Source organism: Diadema setosum, chromosome 7 (genome assembly GCF_964275005.1).
Source record: "Diadema setosum chromosome 7, eeDiaSeto1, whole genome shotgun sequence".
NCBI lineage: Eukaryota > Metazoa > Echinodermata > Echinoidea > Diadematoida > Diadematidae > Diadema > Diadema setosum.
Window position 1 is genome coordinate 34,225,758 of NC_092691.1, and position 19,768 is coordinate 34,245,525.

Below are 19,768 nucleotides of genomic sequence, written 5' to 3' on the forward strand. Positions count from 1 at the left end.
CGTCGGAATCTTTTCTTAAAAAAAAAACAACAACAACGAAAAACAAGAGCAAACGAGTGAACATTTTCAAACTGGTTCAAATGTTGTTATTCTGATTCATGTGTTCAAACATGTTGCTATTATAGTTAACCTACTGAGCAGGGGGAGTTTGTGGGGCATAATAGGGACCTACACAGTTCATGGGAATTTCATAATCTTGTCAGAACGTGGTAACTGATCTTACTAAAGTTGATCAGTGTTAAACACATTTTGTTTAAATCTGAAAATATTGTACTGTGACAATGAGATGATGTCTGTGATAATTATTTTCCACATTATGATATTCACATTCTTTTTTTTTTTACCTGTCTACCATGTCTACCTTTCGTTCTTTCTCAATTTCTGTTTCTTAGTAGTGTTTTCTTCCTTGAGTTTCTTCACCATGATTATGCAAGTTATCTAATCACTTTGATTTATACAAGATGTTTTTACTGTACGAGAATAATGATGCTGCAAAATTTGTGTCAGCTACAGTTTTTATGTTTATGCTACAACTACTTTCAAAATGTAAAAGCTGAATAAAACCGGATGAAACTATATCAGGAATTTATATCAAAACATGAACGTCAATTCATCCAAAGGGTAGTTTAAAGGTGATGTAATTAAAACTGTTTAAAATATGTTCACTTTTTTTTATCACAACTATTACATTACTACAAGTATCAGTAGGTGTGAATAGAAAAGTTAAATGTTTGCTCTCGAAACGTATACATGAGGCCATAATCTCTCCCCCCTTAGGGATTTATTTTTCATACCTTGTTCCACAATGACAAATGTTTATGTATTGGCGACACTTGCAGGTATTTGACCCAAGATACCTACTTCCCATTCATAACTGTCATAGTTTTGTTTTCAACAAATCGTTGGGGTGGGGTAAATGATTAAGTGTGTATCTGCCCCATGTTTATAGCTTACCTGGAACACTACAATTTATTGTCTCCCCCCCCCCCCATCTCAGTTTCTCTAGCATAGATGACATCAATGGCAAAACAAATGAGTGAAATGCGTTTGAGAGCAGGTCTCTTTCCCTTCTCCTTTCTCTTTCTTATAAAAAAAGTTGATGATTGTAGATCTCCCACTTCTAATCTAAAGGTCCCAGTTCTTATGACCCCTTTAATTCATTGTTCTTCACCCTCCTTCAGATCGATGTCACAATCTGCAGCACTCATACGAAAAAAAAATAACGTAGTTAGATACATTTTCTTTTGAGCAGGAAGGCGAACGAAAAAGAGAAGTTGTAAAATTGTGTAAAGCACTGTTAGAGAATAAAGAAGGGAGAGACGGGGGAGGATTAGGGTGGGGAAACGCACTCTGTCGGCACGGATGTACACTTACAGCAGTAAGTGCGTTGTAAGTATCAATGCAAACACCGCATAATTCGAAAACTGCAATAAATGGAAGAGCCTGCCAGTGTTTACCTCGCAGCGAGATATCATGACGACCATAATTTGCAGCTCGCTCGCAGGCGATTCCACAGAGGGAGCGCATGAACGTACATTTCTGGGCGAATTTATCGACTTTTACGAGATCAACTAACCCTCTTTCCGAGAGCGAATTCTTTATCGTTATTATGGTGAACCCGCACGTGTCGCACACATCACGTGCTAAAGCTTTGTAGAGACGGCCCCTTGTGTTTACTAACGTAAACATTCAGCCTCATTACAAAATCAAAGGACAAGCTCACATTTAGTCCCGTTACATGCAATCATAAAAAAAAAACCACGCACACAAAATAAAAAAAAAAACAAACCAACCACCAATCGACAGCAAATGCATTTATAAATTGACATCTCTATTGGCACGGTACGTACCTGGAAATGTTTTACATTACACCCCAATTCTAAAGATTACGGTTATAACGAAATTCTCGTTGCAACGAAGTAAAAATTCAGTTCCCCTAATATACCATCTACATAATCATCTCTATGTACTTTTCTGTTCGGCTAAAATGAAATTTCGATATAAAGAAAGAAAACCGTGGACTTCGTTCTAACGGGAGTGCACTCTAGCTCCGTGATTCGGCCAAATTTGGCATTGATGAATTTCAGATCATCTGGAAATTGCCCCCCCCCCCCCCCGTTCCCGAGCAGGAGCTATTATAGGCTTATGTCATTTTGAGCGACGGCTCATGTTCATCAGAGCATCACACGTGTTTGAAAATATACTAACCTTGTAGGATGCTCATGACGGAGACGATATGCATAATTTACTGTTGCTATGAGGAAGCAGAAGAGGAAATAGACAGAAAAATCCGTCTGTCCGGAGGAGTCTTTTATCATTTTTTTTTAAACTTTATCGGCTCTCCTCCGTAGAGGGGATCCGTAAAGCCAGATGCAGTATCCGCGGAACATACTTATCCCCGACGACCAGATACAGACGGATCTTTCGGTCAAAAGAGGAAGAAGAGGAAGAAGTAGAAGTAGAATAAGGAGAAAAGAAGAGGAACATGAAGAAAAGAACAAAGGATAGGAAGCAAAGAAAAGGAGATGATAAAGTCAAAATGAAGGACTTAAAACTTGACAGCAAAAGGATCTGGGTTAAAGAGTGCTAACCTTTTGAAATTTGCCTTGATGAAAGATCAATGCTCAAACTTACAGCATGATGAAAACCACTACCAAAAGAAAGAAGGTAAATCATTTGACAGAATATCACGTTTAGGACAGGCCAATCTGTTTGCTTATCACATAGTTTTTTTTTGTTTTTTTTTAAAGTAAACTGCTCCTGTTCGAGTGCGACAGTGAAGTCGTCAATTAGATTTTGCATCACAGCCTTTCATTATCACTTTTTATCTTTTATATTCAAATAACACACACACGCGCGTGCGCGCGCGCGCACACACACATACACACACACACACACAGACACACACACACACACACACACACACAAACAACCCACCACCATCACCACCACCAACATGACTATCATCAGAAACAAAGCATAAAACAACCGCCGGTATTCTGGAAGATTCGGCATTATTGGTAGCTACTTCTCTGCGTCTGAGTGTGACATACATGTTGTTTGTTTGTTTGTTTGTGAGTGCTTACATCGAATCAAGACATTCTGCGGTTTGAGATATGACACTTTCTTTTATGTTGTAAAGAATTAAAACCTTTTGGGATTTGAAGTAAAGTACATTTTGTTCGATATCGAAAAGGACAATAACGGATTTGTATGTAACTACAGAGTTTTGAACCACAGAAAACATTCGGTATCAATGTCTGTAACGGCTGTCGAGCCCCGTTTACTCCAGTAGTCCGAATTTGTTTATAGTACTGTATACGTATAGCAATTTTCGTATCACAACGAAATTCTAATCTTGAAAATAGCTTGCTTTCATCAATCTATTCTGATCCAGTGTTTATGAATTCTACATACGCCAAACAAAATCATGCTGTTTTAAATAATCTCTCGATAATTTGAACAGTGAGAAATGGACATCGCTTGGTTTGAAAAGTATACAATATATTTCACAACTTTAGTGGAGGATTGGCTACACTTTAACATGAGGTTCCTGACAATGACCAGTTTTGGTCTCTGATCTTACACGGTACATCATAGAATTCAAAGATAGACACTGAGTTGTCTCTGTACGTGTAAATTTTAATCAATCTCACAATTTGCAATGAGATTTGAGTGAGTCGATGTCAAATGTAAGAGCACAGTAAATCAAATACGCGGCCTCTGTACTTAAAAAAAAAAAACCACCCCCCCCCCAAAAAAAAAACAACAAAAAACCGGAAACGATACTGCATTACATTAACAAATCAAATGCTGCGATGAAAATCAATTCCGTCTTTCTATGATGTGGGTACACATGTATCTCAATGCCAAAACAAAACAAAAACAAAACAAAACACGTTCGTTTGAAACATAACGCTTCACAAGATGATCATAACAGTAAAACCATACTTAGATCTGCATTTAATCCATCTTTTGGCGGTTTCACATTTCAGTGTATCGCTATAAGCGAGCCAAAAACGGAGAAAAAGACAGACAAACAGAAAGGCAGGAAGAAAAAAAAAAGACAAAGAAACAACAGGGAAAATACCGTCTGTGTGAACCTCGCTGAATGCATCATAACTTATTCATTCCTACCTCTAATAATTTATTGAAGTCATTGAAAAATACACATCCAGGAAGATAAAATCATCCTAGGGTAATGTTCGCAATTTATATATATTTTGCAATGCCTTCATTTCTCCACATGAAGAATGCATTACGTAATCACATTGTCGCATAAATTCTTTGGCGATGAAATAAAACCTCTGTCCTCTGCCTACAAGCAACGGCGTAAATCCGTACTGAGGAGTGGGGGGGATGGTCACCATCACCACGATTACAAGCCCATAACCGGACCTGCGCAGCCTTGGGGGGGGGGGGGGGGGGGAAGAGGGAAGCTTGGTGAACCCCCCCCCCCCCACACACACACACTTTACAGGGATCGGATGTCCCACTCTTTTGCATGGAATAAGTTATAGTGGGAGGAAAGTGGCAGCAAAAATATGAAGACGTTTTGTTCTTGTTGCTTTTTTTTTTTGCTTGTCAGATGACTTTCGGCAGAAAATGAGACCTTAAAAGTATGAAAACATTTTTCTTTTTGTTTTTGAAATATCTGAGAGAGGGAGCGGAACGACCGAACGGGGGGAGGGTGTGTATCCCTCTCCCACACGAGGAAGATTTTGCATTTTCAGACCTGAAATTCAGCGATCTGGTGCACACTTTTGGTGAAATTTTGTTTTCTTTTCTTTAAAAAACAATAAGAAAATGAAATATTCACAATATATTATTGAATGACTAAATCGTGGTATTTCAGCTCTTGCTCCGTCTGTGCAACATCACTGTGAAGGCCTACTAAATAATGGGGCCTATCACCGGCGTAGACAGGATTTGATCTTAGGAGGAGCGGTTATGTGCCACGGAGGGAGCGAAGCAAGCGGGGGGGGGGGGGGGAGGGTATGGTAGGGAGGTTTCCCCCTCCCACGATGAAATCTTTTTGCATTAATAATTTAGACATTTTAACAGTCCCCCAAACTGCCGTTGTAGCTATATTTTTCGCTTTGGAAACTACGGAGGGCCGCACCGGGCGCAACTGCTGTCAATCTCTGGCAGCAACATCAGGAGAATGGCATGGCCTAAATGCCGAGCGAGCGGAGCGAGCGAGCTTGAATTTTTTGACATTTACAGTCTAAAAACTGCCGTTTGTAGCTATATTTTCGCTTTGGAAATTAAGGGGGCGCACCGGGCGAAAACTACTAGCAATTACGTGCAGCAGCATCAGGAGGATGGCATAATGGTAAATGCGAGCGAGCGAAGAGATCGAGCTTCAACATTTTGACATTTTGCAGTCCCAAAACAGCCGCTTGTAGTTATATTTTTCGCTTTGGAAATTAAGGGGGGGGGGGGGGGGGGGCGCACCGGGCGAAAACGTGGCAATTACTGGCAGCAACACAAGGAGAATGGAATAATGATTAGTAATGCGAGCGAGCGAAGCGAGAGAGCTTCAAATTTTGACATTTTACAGTCCCAAAACTGCCGTTTGTAGCTATATTTTTCTCTTTGGAAAATTAAGGGGGGGGGGGCAGCACCGGGCGCAACTGCGGTCAGTCACTGGCAGCAACATCAGGAGAATTGCATAGCGGTTAAATGCGAGCGAGCGGAGCGAGCGAGCTTAAAATTTTGACATTTTACACTCCAAAAACTGTCGTTTGTAGCTATATTTTTTGTTTGTCCCACTTTATGGGGGAACCACCCCCCCCCCCCCATCGACGCCTCTTCATAATATGAGGTGCTCCACACTCTTTGATAAATTAGGGAAATATACGTCAATATCAAAAGTGTACAAAGTTATCGAAAGGGATCCTGTATAGCAGAGCATTTGCATGTTTATGATTGCAATACAACGATCTGGTGCATAATTCTGGCGATATTTGGACAATATTTTCCATTAAGAAAGTTCGAGATTTGTATTCATCTCGGGAATTGCTTGGGGGATAAATGATTTGTCTGCCTAAACACATCCGTATAGGGGCGGGGCAAATGCCCCTTTGCCCCCCCCCCCCCCCAATAGATTCGACGCCCTGATCTTCCCTGGGTATGCCCATAGATGTATCCTGACTGAGTCATCAGTCACTGTCGTTTCTCAATAATGATTCAGGAAATGGAGGGGGTTCAATTATGGCGATATATTTTTTGTTATTGTTTGTTTGTTTGTTTTCGTACATATTTTGCAGATGGTCCCCAGTTACTCGCGTCATAGGATGTTTACATGTAGGCCTATACTATTTGACGTTGTCAACGTCTGAGCCATACCTCGCAGTGTATGTCGATGTTACTTTCTTCGCGAGCGAGCGAAGCGAGCGAGCGCCTGAGAAAATTGCGTATACATTTTCCTACAAGATAGCATATATTGTTCAGCTCTGTTACCTGTCTGAAGGCCGGCGTACAAACGTCATGCAATATGCCAAAATTGATACATATCACATTTCTGCTTCCTCCATTTTTTCCTAAAAATTCAGGGGGATGATTGTACAGGCCATCCCCCTCCTCCATTTCAGGGGGGATATATCCCCCCCCCATCCCCCCCCCCCCAGGATTTACGCCCATGCCTACAAGACAGCATCAATCAGTGAAATATGACAGAAACTAGTTTTAACTGGGAAGAGAAATCGCAGATGACTTAAATGTCATAAGAGAAATTCTAGAGATTCAAAGTAAATGCATTGTTAATGGAATTGTGAATCCATCACACTGGCAACCACGACAAATATATAATCTGACTTGATGAACACTGTAATAATCTTGGCAGAGAGCTTATCTTTTTAGGCGTATCCTATCATTTACTCGGCCTGTATCACTCAAACTTATAAGTTAATAGGCCTGCTATAAAAGTGTTGAGCTGAACATCTGAGCGAACCTCTTTGAGGCCCCTTTCACTGAAACATTTGCAAACATCACAGTATCGTAGGTGAACATAATTTTTGATCGTTGGCATAGCAACAACTTACAGGGCTTTCAGCTGATTGCAACTCGCCTAGCTGCCGCCACAGTAATGGCTCTTTTGTGGTTTTGTGCTTCACGAAATGGTTCAACACTCTTGATGTTTCCAATCTATCAATCAATAACCATTTTCATCATTAATGATTATAAGAACATATGCACCAAAATACATTAAATTATCACGCGTGACGAACGGAAGCACAAGAGTCTTTCATGCAACAGAGCGCAAATACTGACGAGATCGCATTTTTGGAGGGGGTTGGAGGTGGGTTGGAAAACGCGCCTCATCATCACCACCGAACAATGCTGAGTGACTCGTGACAACATTAATCATTACAAATCCTGGGCCAAGAGGCGCCAGATGCTACGCTTCCCACACACATAGCTTAATATGAATTCCCACAGATGCAGCGTCACGTGCCTCTGCGGAGCAAGCTACATTTGGGTGCGCGTGACTAGTTGCTACAGTCCCCGGATAAAATTTTTACAGCAGAATAGGAATGAGGTGATTTGGAGGAAGAAGTGGTAAACTTTCGGTAGTTTTTCAGAATCATATGGAGTGTTTTAATCACTCTTATGTAGAAATTTCCAGGTCTTTAACATTTGAAAGTTTGATATTTTAAAGTTTCTTTTGGAGTACGTTCTAGTCATAAGTGCGAAGTTTTGCTAAAAAATTCAAACTAAATAAGATTACAAATTCAACAGTTGAATGAAGTCTCAAAGCTACCCAAAATGTTTCCAGTATTCATACAAAATTTCACGGTAAATATCTTTGGAAACACCCTTTTTACTTTGCTTTGGCCAATAAGGCTGATTTGGGAATCTTTACTTGTGTATTGTGTAAAATTAGTACAGGAACCAGATTTACAAATTGATTTCCTTTTTTTTTTAGCCTATACTTCCTTGTCTCCAGTTGGTTTTCTCCATTTTTCGGAAATAAAGCATGTATAAAGAATGCTTGAAAACCGTTCAGAAATTTTTAACTCACTGAAACAGTGATATTTTGCCATATTTATTAACAAAATGTTGTAAATAAGTGTGTCAAGTTTCAGGTCAATCTGGTAATCCGTTAATGGTGGTTGCCACAGAGTACCATTTCACTACAACTGTATTTTGTTCCAAACACAGTGAAGGATGACTTAGTGTATCTGTTTTGTTTTGTTTGATTTATTTCTGCATTCAAGCAAATACTAGTTCAAAACAAATTCAAAAAATACAAACACCGACGAATGTAATGATTAGAATTTGAACAAAAGTATTTCACAATTATCAATTTATTTGAATAAATCCTGATTCATTGTCATCAACTTAGTCATTTAAATACAGACAACCTTGTCTAAGTCTAATCTATTTCGACTAAAGAAATACAAAGGTTGTAGCTTCGACTTAGAGAAAATTCAACTTATAAGGAATTAAAAACAAGAGAATATAAAGATGACTTGAAAAGACCTTCAACTTATGCAGTTATTCAGCTTTGGCAAAGTTGATTGTATACCCTTAACTTCATAGCCCTAGTTTCCAGAGGGATCAAGTCTTCTGCCTGGACTTTGATATGATTCAATTGAGCAAGTTTGGATCAATAACTTTTGATCATTCATGTATCATATCAAAGCTGAGAATCTCCTCATTCAGATTTTTTTCTTATATTTAAAACTCCTGACTTTTTGGATGGTTTTGCAATTCAAGGTCACACAAAGTTGTACACAGCTTTTGATGCTGCTGGATCCAGACAGCTGTGAAACCGTCGCTGCAACATAAACGATTTGTGACACATGCATAGACAGTGTTAAGGTGATATGAGAACATTCATGCAGCTAAAACACATTGATTTCCAACTCTTACATGTCCTCCCGGTGCATGTGTGCCAGACATGTAGTATCTGTCACACACACCCTGAAGATGCTAGGCACTGGGATGAAGGCCTAAAAGGGGAATTCCAGACCGCTTTAAAGTTAGTCTGAAAAGAAAAGGTAAAATTTCATATGCACAGCAGTGAAAATTTGATCAAAATCTAAAAAAAAAAAAAATTAGGGAAGATACGAAACTGGAGTTCCAAAAATTTTTGCATACAGATCTCAAACACACAAAATTCTTCTGTCAAGATGTTTTCACTGCAACTGATTGCTGCAAAAATGTTTTTATTTCTTTAACTTTTATCAGGTCTGAATTATCTATGTCGATGTAGGGCAATTTGTCAATCAGTTGCAAAAGATCTCAAACAGTTAATATGAACAAGCATACGAGTGACCTGTCAATGTCATCACCTCATAATTTGCTATTGATTGCATATGAAAAAAAAAATACATAAATGAAAACTAAATTTTTCTGCTATCATACTGTAAAACAGAATATTACTTCTAGCTGAAAAACTTTGAAATACATAGTGATCAGCTAGATATATACAGTTGTAGTAGTAGGATATTATGCCAAGTTGTGAGTGAAGGGATGACATCATCAGCTCACTCATCTTGCATATTCATTATTGACCGTTCACGAAGTGTTCTGTGAAAATAAGGAAAACTTCTCACTTTATCAAATTTGATCAAATTTTCACCATTATGCTCATAAAAATTTTACTTTTTCTTATTGACCAATTTTTACAGGTCTGGAATTGTGTCTAAGCAAAAATTCATGCGGGTAATGGTGGGTTGCAAGTACAATTTTACAGACCTTGTCTCACCCAAGTGTAGGTATATGCCAGCAGTACAGTGATTTCACTGACACTGTTTAAACTTGATGCTTTTCTTCTTCCGTCAGAAAACACAAAATAACAACTTTCCATGACACAGAAAATGGAGATGCTCATTCTTAGAACAGATTGTCCAGGAAAGCACAAAACGTAAACAGAAGAAAACATATTCAACAACAACAAAAATGAATAAATTAATAAATAAATGAGACAGGGTTCTCCCTGATGTATTTCAACATTTCATAGCTGCATATTATACATACTTGTATTTGCTATTTCTTGGTGTTTTTTTTTTTTTTTTTTTACTCCAAGAAATTTGTTTTAAAAAAATACGATAAAAAAGGTAAGTCAAGGACCATCATGGTATTGTCCCATGTCCTTTAACTGTCTGTTTCTGCATCTTCTTCATCAGCCGGAGTACTTTCACAAGTTCTTGACTTGTTCTCTTTAGTGTCGGGAGGTTTGTCTCTCTCTTCTTCCGGTTTCCTCTGGTCCTTCTTCTCCCTGCTCTGGGCTGGTGTTGGCACAGTGCTGGTGTCGGGTCTTGGCGATGACTTGTTGCTGGACTTTGCACTCTTCAGACCCTGCAAGGCGGTCGGTCAGAAGACAGCTTATTAGGACTTTTGAGCACTGGACAGAAACAAATCTCTTAGTAACTTCCATTAGTCTGTGAAAGTTGCACGTCAAGTGAAGTACCCAATTCAATCATTTTGTAGCACTCTGTACTGTGCACAGAAACAGACTTGCTTACACACTAAATACTTCCATGTTTTGAATCTCGAAACCATTTTGATCAGGTCCCTGTAAAAAAAAAAGACTCAAAGTTTATACATTGTCTTCACACAGATGTGTGAGCACTCTTCATAAATCATATAGACACCATATTCAACTTGTGTAAGTTTCCTCCCACACATTTAGTTATTTAGCTCAGTCTAATCACCCTAGACATACTGCCTTTAAACTGAATTGAAAAATAGGTTCATCGTAATGTTCTCCATGGTGTCAAGATACCAAGAGTAAGACAGAGAGCATGACAATGTACACACAAGGTGCTACATAAGCCCTTGCCCGATTGCTGGTGGCAAGTGAAAATCAAAGTCTGGCAAGTGTTTTGGAACAATGAGGAAAATGCTTGCCCGAATTGGGCAAGCAAAACGTTTTGAAGTCACCCCTTTTTTTTTTTCTACTTTCTTCCCTGCAAACCCACAAAGTCAACCATACCGGAAAGATAATGACTGTTTAGTGATGCAATGCACTTTGATTTGATTTCAGCAACTTTCCATCACTTTCATGAAGAAGCCCCAATGCAATGCAACATCAACACTCGATCAAACCAAGTTTGTTACTACAATGTGTTTAAGCATGCGGACCAATGTGTGCTGTTTATTCAAACGATTGTGTTTTATCAAGCCCTTGACTTCTAAATGATTTTTATATCACTTTCTTATATTACTGGACGTTCTTTTGGGGCAAGTAAAATCAATGTTTGGGCAAGTGTTCTGCAACAATTTAAAAATCTGCTTGCCTGACTGGGCGAGTGGTAAAAAAAAGAAGTTATGTAGCACCCAGACAACTGCAACCCAAAGCAAAGAAAATTGAAGACAACTACAACTTTCCACTACAGAGAGAGAGAAATAAAATGAAAGAAGAAAAGGGAAACAACAATGACCACAAACACAAGCAGACATACCTGGTAGAAGCCAGTGTGGTAGCCACTCATATACCAAGCCATCAGCATAGAATGGAGTGCCTCTTTGTCCATACTGTCCACATCTTCAGGTAGGGGTGGGTGTGGGGGTTCATCAGGGGGGAATGGAGGTACCCGCTGGTCCAGTGCAAGCATAGAGACAAGATAATACAAGACACCCAGCTTACTACACAATAATAATGATTTTGTGATCCTATGATGATGATTTCACATAATCTCTAACAATACAAAATGACATATCTACCTAATGGCATGCATACATTTGTGTCACTTCATTGCACAATCGGCCTTTTTCTTTTATTGGAAAAGATAAAAAAAAACAAACAAATTCAGAACATCAGGATTACAAACTTGATCAAATGGAACAACAAGAAGAGAAACAGATAAACTATTATTGGCTCTACAAACTTCCAATTTTCATTGAACTTGTGTGCATGTCAACATTCTGGTCAGAACAACTTTTTCTGTGGTTTCTCAACGGTTGACCAAAGTGAGGTTTACACAAGATTCATAAAGGTGAGAGTAAATCTATCCAAGTTACTACTTACAGGTTGTGTCTGTCCTGGTGTCGTTGGTGTGCCTCCCCATGTTGGGATCATCTGAAAATGTGACATAAATTGTAAATGAATACTGCATAAACCATCACTTTAAAAAATAGGTCATTTTTTTGGTGTTGTTGTGGGTAATCAAAAGTGCAATGATTTGGTATCCTATATCTCCTGAAATTGAGAAGCTGGCTACTGGTCTTGCGTACTAGATATTTTTGCATATTTTCATGTAAGACTGGCATAAGACAAATAATAAGCATGCAACTTTACAATCAAAATGTATCACAAATTGACAATTTCCCTCCTAACCCCCCCCCCCCCCAAAAAAAAAAGAAAGAAAAAAATAAAACACAATAAATATATCGGAACTCACATGAGGATTTGGTGATCCCCAGGGAGCAAACGGCAGAGGAGTCATGACGGATGACATCGGTGGTGGTGGTGGTGGTGGTGTTGGAGGGGGAGGATACCACGACCCGTAAGGCATGGCTCCCGGTATGTGTGGGTGGAGCGGTGGTCCCGGAGGGGGCGGATGTGGGGCATACGGATGGGCATGACGAGGAGGCGGGGGGTGATGGGTGCGCTTCCGAGGGCCCACGCCACTGGCAGGGTGCATGGGGCTCTGACTGTGGTCGGTCCACTCCATGGAATCAAAACCATTCTGTCAGGAAGTACAAAAGTCAACAAAACATTTTTAAGATAGGAAGCACAAAAGCTGACTACAGGTGTCTTTGTATTGGGGTGACTTATGATCAGCAAAAGGCAATTTTAACATGGAGTAGGTAGTGTCACAACTTTTTTTCCATTTTTACCAAGGAGGTTCAAGAGAATGGAGTCACAACTGTCGTATTTGCTTTGAAGTCACGTTCGATGCCGCCACTTGAAAGTATTTGAAGCATGTGGCAAACTGGATCTGCTGCGCAGATAGGAAGACAATTGACTCATGTCTCATTGCATAATCATCAGCCACTTTCTAACGAAAATATGTCTTTGTGATGGTAAATACTTTTCACCATCCCTACTTATAAAAGATAGGTGGTATATGATGGTAAAGACACGGGGATGCGCGAATAGAAATTGCGCAAAAAATGATGAAATGAAAATGAAAATTACTCGACTGGCCGTGCCCGGCCACTAATCTGATATATCTATTAATATAAAATTATACTTGAAGATTATTCCATATCAGTTTTATTTGGAGGAATTAAGTGGAAAAGTGATAAAACCGGCTTTTCGGGAGGGTACAGTTTTAGACACTTTCACATGATACAGCTCTGATTTACACTTTTGCACATATTTCTTGAAGGGATTGACCTTTGTTTAATGAGCTTTATCAATAAGTGAGATTTCGTTTCATTTAATAGATAAACAAGCAAAATATAGCCAACATTAAGTTAACGTTCAAAATGAATCTTCAGATTGCTCAGCAAGACGGCGGCATCAAACCCCGCCACCAAAGGCACAGATGCACCTGTGGAATTCTTTTGTACATCAATAGAAAAGTGACAACTGTTTGAATAATTACAGCCAGTTGGAACTCCATCTCTTAAACCTCCTTGATCTTTACAGAGAGGCTTACTGCAATTGATGTAAAATCAATGCTTAGGTATACACACACACAAAAGTTTGTTTTCATTGTATTCTCTCACATATGAACATGAATTATCTACACAACAGCATCTCAAGATGTAATTTGTTAATTCTTTCACTGCATGTAAAATAGGTAATTGTGAAGTGCATGTGGAACATTAATTTGTTATCTATGTTCCAGGTTTGTATTATCATTATATTTTAGAGAGACGTCTAAAACATCACCGATTCTTCATTTTCTCAATTTTCTTAGTATTACTACGATATGTATCCTTTTTAAAGCAAGCATGCAATGATTGCTTTGAAAACAGAAACTATTCAAACTTTCAATTGATGCCACTGACAAAATTTCTCAATGCTATTTACTGATGAATGAAAACACACAAGAACAGAATACTACAGTTGAAAAATACAATGTATGTTGACCTTCCTTGAAAAAAAAAAAAAAAAAAAAAAATATTTACCTTCCTACAATAAACATAAAAACCACAAAGCCAAAATCTAACAATAAAAGGATGAGTGTGTTTGCAATCCAATGTAAGGATGAGTGTGATTGCACATGCCAGTACATTCTTATCTTTCTAATACCCCGTTTATACTAAGGAAAAAGGGGGTTCTGAAACCCCCTGTAGCCGCTTCGAGCAGGCTTTCAGCTCAGTATAAACAGACAGAATTCAGAAAAGGCGATCCGGTCGGGTCGGGTCGGGTCAGGTTCTGAAACCTCCTACGGGGGGAGGTTTCAGAACCCGCTATAGCAGGCTCAAGGAGGTTCGACTGCAGTATAAACGCAAAGGGGGTTCGAGAAGCCGCTTTTTGGCCGAACCGGAGGTAATTGCTGAAGGTCATCACCTGCTTACATAAACAACCCAGCCATCTCGACCAATCCCCGCTGCAGAAAGCCTTTCAACTGGCACACTGTCACTCAAAAGCCCATGCCATAAATCAGAGGGGAGGAGAAGGTTGGGCCTGCTAAGGCCTGCTAGGGTCTGCTTTTGGCAAGCAGTATAAACAGACAAGAGGCTGGTTTTTCAGAGTGGGTTTTCGAACCTCCTCGAGCAGGCTCTGAAACCCGCTAGCAGTATAAACGGGATAAGAATCTGAACTGGCAGTTGGTACCCACAACACATTTTCAGTACTCAGATAGAGCACAAGACCACTGATACTCTTTCCCTCCTCTCCAACCCGATATCACCCAGAAACCTCACCTCAAGGTCAGCACTGGCCTCCACCTCCGATTCACTGAAGATCTCTGACAGTCTCTTTTCCTCCTCGTTGCCATAACCGACATACCGAATGCGGCACGAGTGCCCCTTCGGGTTGATATTCCGGATGACAGCGCTGTAGATCTGGTCATCCTCGGTGAAGACTGCCCGGCAGCGGTCGCCGACTCTCCATTTCTATCCCAGGACAGGAAAACATAAATGATCATTTATCTAGAATTGTCATTTTCTAGAAGTGAATCCCCTATATAAGCCATAGTTCTGTCATACTTTAGACAAGGCCACTGTTATTTAACAGAAATCATTACATGGCTATTATCTCTTATGGCTTGCGACACTAACAAGAGTACTTTCACTGTTTGTCCATGGTAAAGGTTGTAGGTCACACAACAAAGGATTTATATACATGAAGTACATTTTTTCAAATATACTGTGTAACCTCAAGGCGAGTCTGAATAAATTGTTAATAACAGTGCTAGATGCCTATACCATCTTGTTCGAGGGCACTTTCAGATAATCTATACAGATACAGCCAACTCCACTCAAGTTGACCTTTACGGGACTGAGGGAAATGCATTGAATTAGGCAATATTTGACTTCCGTGTGTAAAGAGAAATAACACATCCATTTCATATTAAGTCATCACAATTCACTACACATACTTACGGACTGCGTTGGGGTTTTCTTGTTCTTTTTCTTTCCACCTCTCTTGGTCTTCTTAGGCTGCCTGTTTTGCTTTTCTCCATTGCTGTCTTTGGTCATATTCTGTAGTGCAAGTCAGAAATTTGTAGGAGTAAACTGCAATGTCCTGTAAGGTGCTTAAATGAAGTATACAGTGAAAAATCTTAAAAGCATATCAAACATCATTTCAGTTCAATACAGAAGGTATCATGTATCAGCACCACAGTTACACTCTCATTTATAATCAATATTTGTAATAATGGTAAGTCCTAATAACACTATTTAGTTGCTATTATCACAACATGTACTATAAACAAATAATAATAATCATCATCATTGGAGACAGAAGATCAAAAATTAAGAAAAAGGATAAGAAGAAGAAGAAAAAAAAAGCAAGTGGCATCATCTTATTGATAAAATATGTCACTATCTTAGACAAGTACAGATAAGAACAAGTATCTACCACATTCGAAGGAAAAATCTCACCTTAACCGAGCTGATGGCTTTGTCATAAGCCTTGATGAGGGCTGAATCATCCCAGATGTCCGAGTCATTATCACTCTGTGTGAATGAACAATGCAATGCATTACTTATCTCACAGCACCCCAAGTCATTAGAGAGACAAAATATAGGGAGCTCGAAAATGGTTATTGTTCACTATCATTGGTGTGAGTGTGCTTTTCTGCATTGTTGAATGCTACATTGTCTAATTTTCCAAAGCTCTTAAACTTGTACATGTATATATATACCACTCGTATGAAAAATGAGACTTGACTTGCAGTACAAGATCAGGTCAATACTGCTTGCATTGAAGGAAAAATAGCTTTTTATTGCATTTTATTCAGTAATATATTTGTCTATCAGTTCAAGTGACTTTTTTCATCATTGTCAATTTGAGTGTATGAAGATCTTTGGTATACATGTACAATGAACCAATTATGTCAGCAGGTTATTATTTCTGTGTCACACACTAGCAATATGACTTTGTTTCAAGTCTGAGTTTGTTTCAATATGAGTTTGTTTCAAGTCTGTTTGGCTCAAATAAGCTAGATCTTTGAAAATCCAGGGCTGAAGACAACCTCGGGCCCACAAAGATGGCTTCATACCTCCGGTAGTACAAGTGTGTAAAGTTGTCATTCACTGGCATCATATTTTCTTCTGGCCACAGCTCTAGTGCAAAAGGTTACGGATTCAAGGTTTATAATCTTAGCTCTTCACACTAAATGGTTAGTACAGCCTAGAATGTATGGTAGCCAATCCTGAAAAATAAGGAGTGAAAATGATATTCAGGCCAACGATAACTATTCATACAAAATGCACAAAGAAATTCTGGTGATGTAAGTACTTTCAACCCATTTGATCATGCAATTTCCAAAACTCTGTTGTTTACTAGAAAGGTTCATCAATAAGTAGATCCACCACTAAACCTTCAGAGATCAACAATCCAGGCCAGGTTTAGGGGTCACGCACTGATAAAGCATTATTTACCATTTGCAGAGGAAACAAAAACCCAGCTTTAGTGCTTCAAAATAGTTCTAAAATGTGAGTTTGGGAAGGAAACAACCAATGTAAAAATGGTAATCAGTATAATCAGTGTGAAGTATTGCTGCATATGCAAACTGTGAACAATAGTCTTAATAAAACTGTTTTTAGAATTAACTGTCTACATTTATGGTTTATTAAGAAAAAGGGTGATATCTCCTTAAATATTTTACACTTTATTGCATTTTTTTTTTGGTAGGATGCTTTGTGATACAACTGACCTACACTGTGTTGTATGCATCACATATGATAACTCAATGGTATATTGGTAAATAGTACCGTTAAGACCTTGCAATGGCACTCATTGATATTTTAGGTTCCAGAAATGTACTCTGACATGTTTCAGCTCTTCAACGATGCCACTGCCAACCAACTTTGGCAATTGACAATGAAATAAGTGCTACAAATATTGCTGGATGCCTACTGGACAGAAATCGTACAGTTACCGATTTGCTACTCACTCGCTACTTATGCCCAATACGAATGTGTGTACTCACATCATCTGCTGAAATTAGCTGGCCAAATGCTCCTGGAGCCCCATTGCTAGAAACTATGCGTTTAAGCGCAACTTGAAAAATCAAAACGTGAGTCCCCCTAACCATATACAACTTTGCATAAATAAATGCGCGTCCGCTCCTGAAAGGATTTGCGTTGATTTCATACACAAATATTAAACACAACTTTGCTTTTGCTTTTTTATCAAATGCATAGTTGTGAGTGAGCAATACTTGGCATTTGGTGTGAAGATATATTTAATCGCATGTTGAGTTTTTAGTAGTGGGGCCTATACCAGAAACGTTACACTACAGCATACTGTAGCAGAAGCTAGCACATCCCCAACAATTCACCACATTTGCTGGGTAATAAATTTCAGTGGAATGTGCGCCTCCGCCAGGCACACAGGCATACGCATACAATGAGTATAGCAAGAATCGTGCTTGTTCGATTTTCGTGCAGTGTATACCATCCTGTTCGGGTGTGGCAGCTGGTGTTCTGAATGTGTGCTTTGGTTAAATAAGGTTAAGTTACAAATTATAGGATTTCTTGGTTCATTTTCCTGGAATTTCATAGCATATATGCTGTCATACATGTATTTAAGTTATCCAGCATTTCAGTGTTACTATGTCAAATGCCCCACATATCCCCCCCCCCTTTTTTTTTTAACTGAAAGAACAATATCTCATGCACATTCTGTGTGATTTATATGGGCTCTGCATTTTTCTTTCTTTCTTTTTTGACCTTGAAATGATTGAAGACACATAGTCAGAATGGCTCAACTAACCCGCATTGTGGGTTACAGTGTAGTTGAGCCATGTTGTTGTGTATAGTTGAGCCATATTTAATTAACTGCTTAATTATTCCTATAATAAGTTGAAAATAATGTGGAAATAGATTTCATCCAAGAAAATACTGTTTATAAAATGATTTCTTTATCATTTCACTTTTGCTATGTAGTATGACATGAGTTCACAGAGCTGGGATGGGGAGTAGAATTAAGGCTAACCACTCCCTCCCCCCTAAAAAAATGACATAAAGCAAAAAACAGGGATAATTGATATAATAAAATCATTTAGGCTGATACATGTTTGAAATGTTAAAATATATAGGCCCCTATTTGGAAACATAACTACAATTAATATTTCCAATCACATTACCCCCACCCCCAAAAACTCCCCCAAGGCCAGCCAACGGGGGTTGCATTGCATTTGGAAGTGCTGTCGTACCCATCCTACCGTTCTTCTTTTTTTCTTCATGTGTATGTCACGTGCCTCCTCAGCCTCGGCCAGTAGGAGAAGAGCCAGATCTTCTTTGTCTGATGTATCCATTTTGACGGCGCCAAAATAATTTACTGGTAAAGTACACACGTGCTACCTTATGACATGTGACCCGCCATGCCCGTATAGCGTTAGCGAATGTTGGATTGAGAATAGCGAATACCGTATACTAATGCAATGGTATACCGTATAACGTTAACTGTTAGATGTCATGTTTCTACTAGCCCGACCAGACGCTGTTTATACGCTATGTCGCGCTACGTACATACAGCGACTGGGCTGTGTATAGTTATGTTTCTACATGTATTTCTATCAGACTAGACCCTATGCTATGTGAACCCAGCGCAAGCCTTATGGTATATGGTAACACTACACAATACCGGACGGATCGGACTAAACTGCTATCTTGTAGCTGCTAAGGTACAGCGGAAGACCTCCTAATATCCTTTCACCACCACAGTATCAACTATTATTCTTCATTACAAACAGAAATTTGGCACCACCATCACTAGCTACTGAATGTAGGAGAAAATAAATACACGGAATGTAAATCTACTATACAATTTACCTGATCGACTCGAAAGATAACATCTCCAACATGTTCACTCATCGTGTTGTTCTCCTGTGTGGTCCCAGCCCACTGAAACTAGCCGATCTACTGAATAAGGACTTCAGTAGTACTTCCAAAGATAATAATGATTTTGAAATTCTAACTTAATTTAAAATATAATTTGAAAATTATCTAACATTAATTTCATACAAAAACATTTTCCGTTGATACATTAATACATTTTTCCTAAATTTTACTTTTTAATGATAGTTAATGTTCATTATGAAATTGTCCAATCTTATCAGCAACTACAGTGCACACATTATTCTCGGCTAACTTCTACATAATTCACCTACCGCACACATGTGGGTTTAGGTAGGGGATACGACGTCGACGCGCGCCGAGGAATCGTATTACGTCGCATAAC

At 39.0% G+C, this 19,768-nt stretch overlaps 1 protein-coding gene and 1 long non-coding RNA gene across 2 annotated transcripts; both read right to left on the reverse strand.

Moving 5' to 3' along the window:
* Positions 1-3,483: 3,483 nt before the first annotated feature.
* LOC140230744 (uncharacterized) lies at positions 3,484-7,667 on the reverse strand. Its single transcript, XR_011901409.1, has 2 exons — positions 6,648-7,667; positions 3,484-4,318 (listed from the first exon to the last, which is right to left on the reverse strand). It is a non-coding gene; the product is annotated as an uncharacterized lncRNA (long non-coding RNA).
* A 629-nt stretch (positions 7,668-8,296) lies between these two features.
* On the reverse strand, positions 8,297-19,401 carry LOC140231297 (uncharacterized). Its single transcript, XM_072311447.1, has 8 exons — positions 19,360-19,401; positions 15,961-16,035; positions 15,460-15,558; positions 14,779-14,970; positions 12,357-12,644; positions 11,984-12,034; positions 11,418-11,552; positions 8,297-10,311 (listed from the first exon to the last, which is right to left on the reverse strand). Exons 1-8 carry the CDS (start codon positions 19,399-19,401, stop codon positions 10,108-10,110), a joined length of 1,086 nt encoding a protein of 361 aa, XP_072167548.1. The 3' UTR covers positions 8,297-10,107.
* Between the last annotated feature and the right edge of the window lie 367 nt (positions 19,402-19,768).

Coding starts and splice junctions, on each gene's coding strand:
- LOC140231297 (XM_072311447.1), bottom strand. CDS start 19,401: ATGAGTGAACATGTTGGAGATGTTATCTTTCGAGTCGATCAG. Junction 16,036..19,359: donor TTATCTTTCGAGTCGATCAG/GTAAATTGTATA, acceptor TCATTCACACAG/AGTGATAATGACTCGGACAT. Junction 12,645..14,778: donor AGGCCAGTGCTGACCTTGAG/GTGAGGTTTCTG, acceptor ACTTCCTGACAG/AATGGTTTTGATTCCATGGA.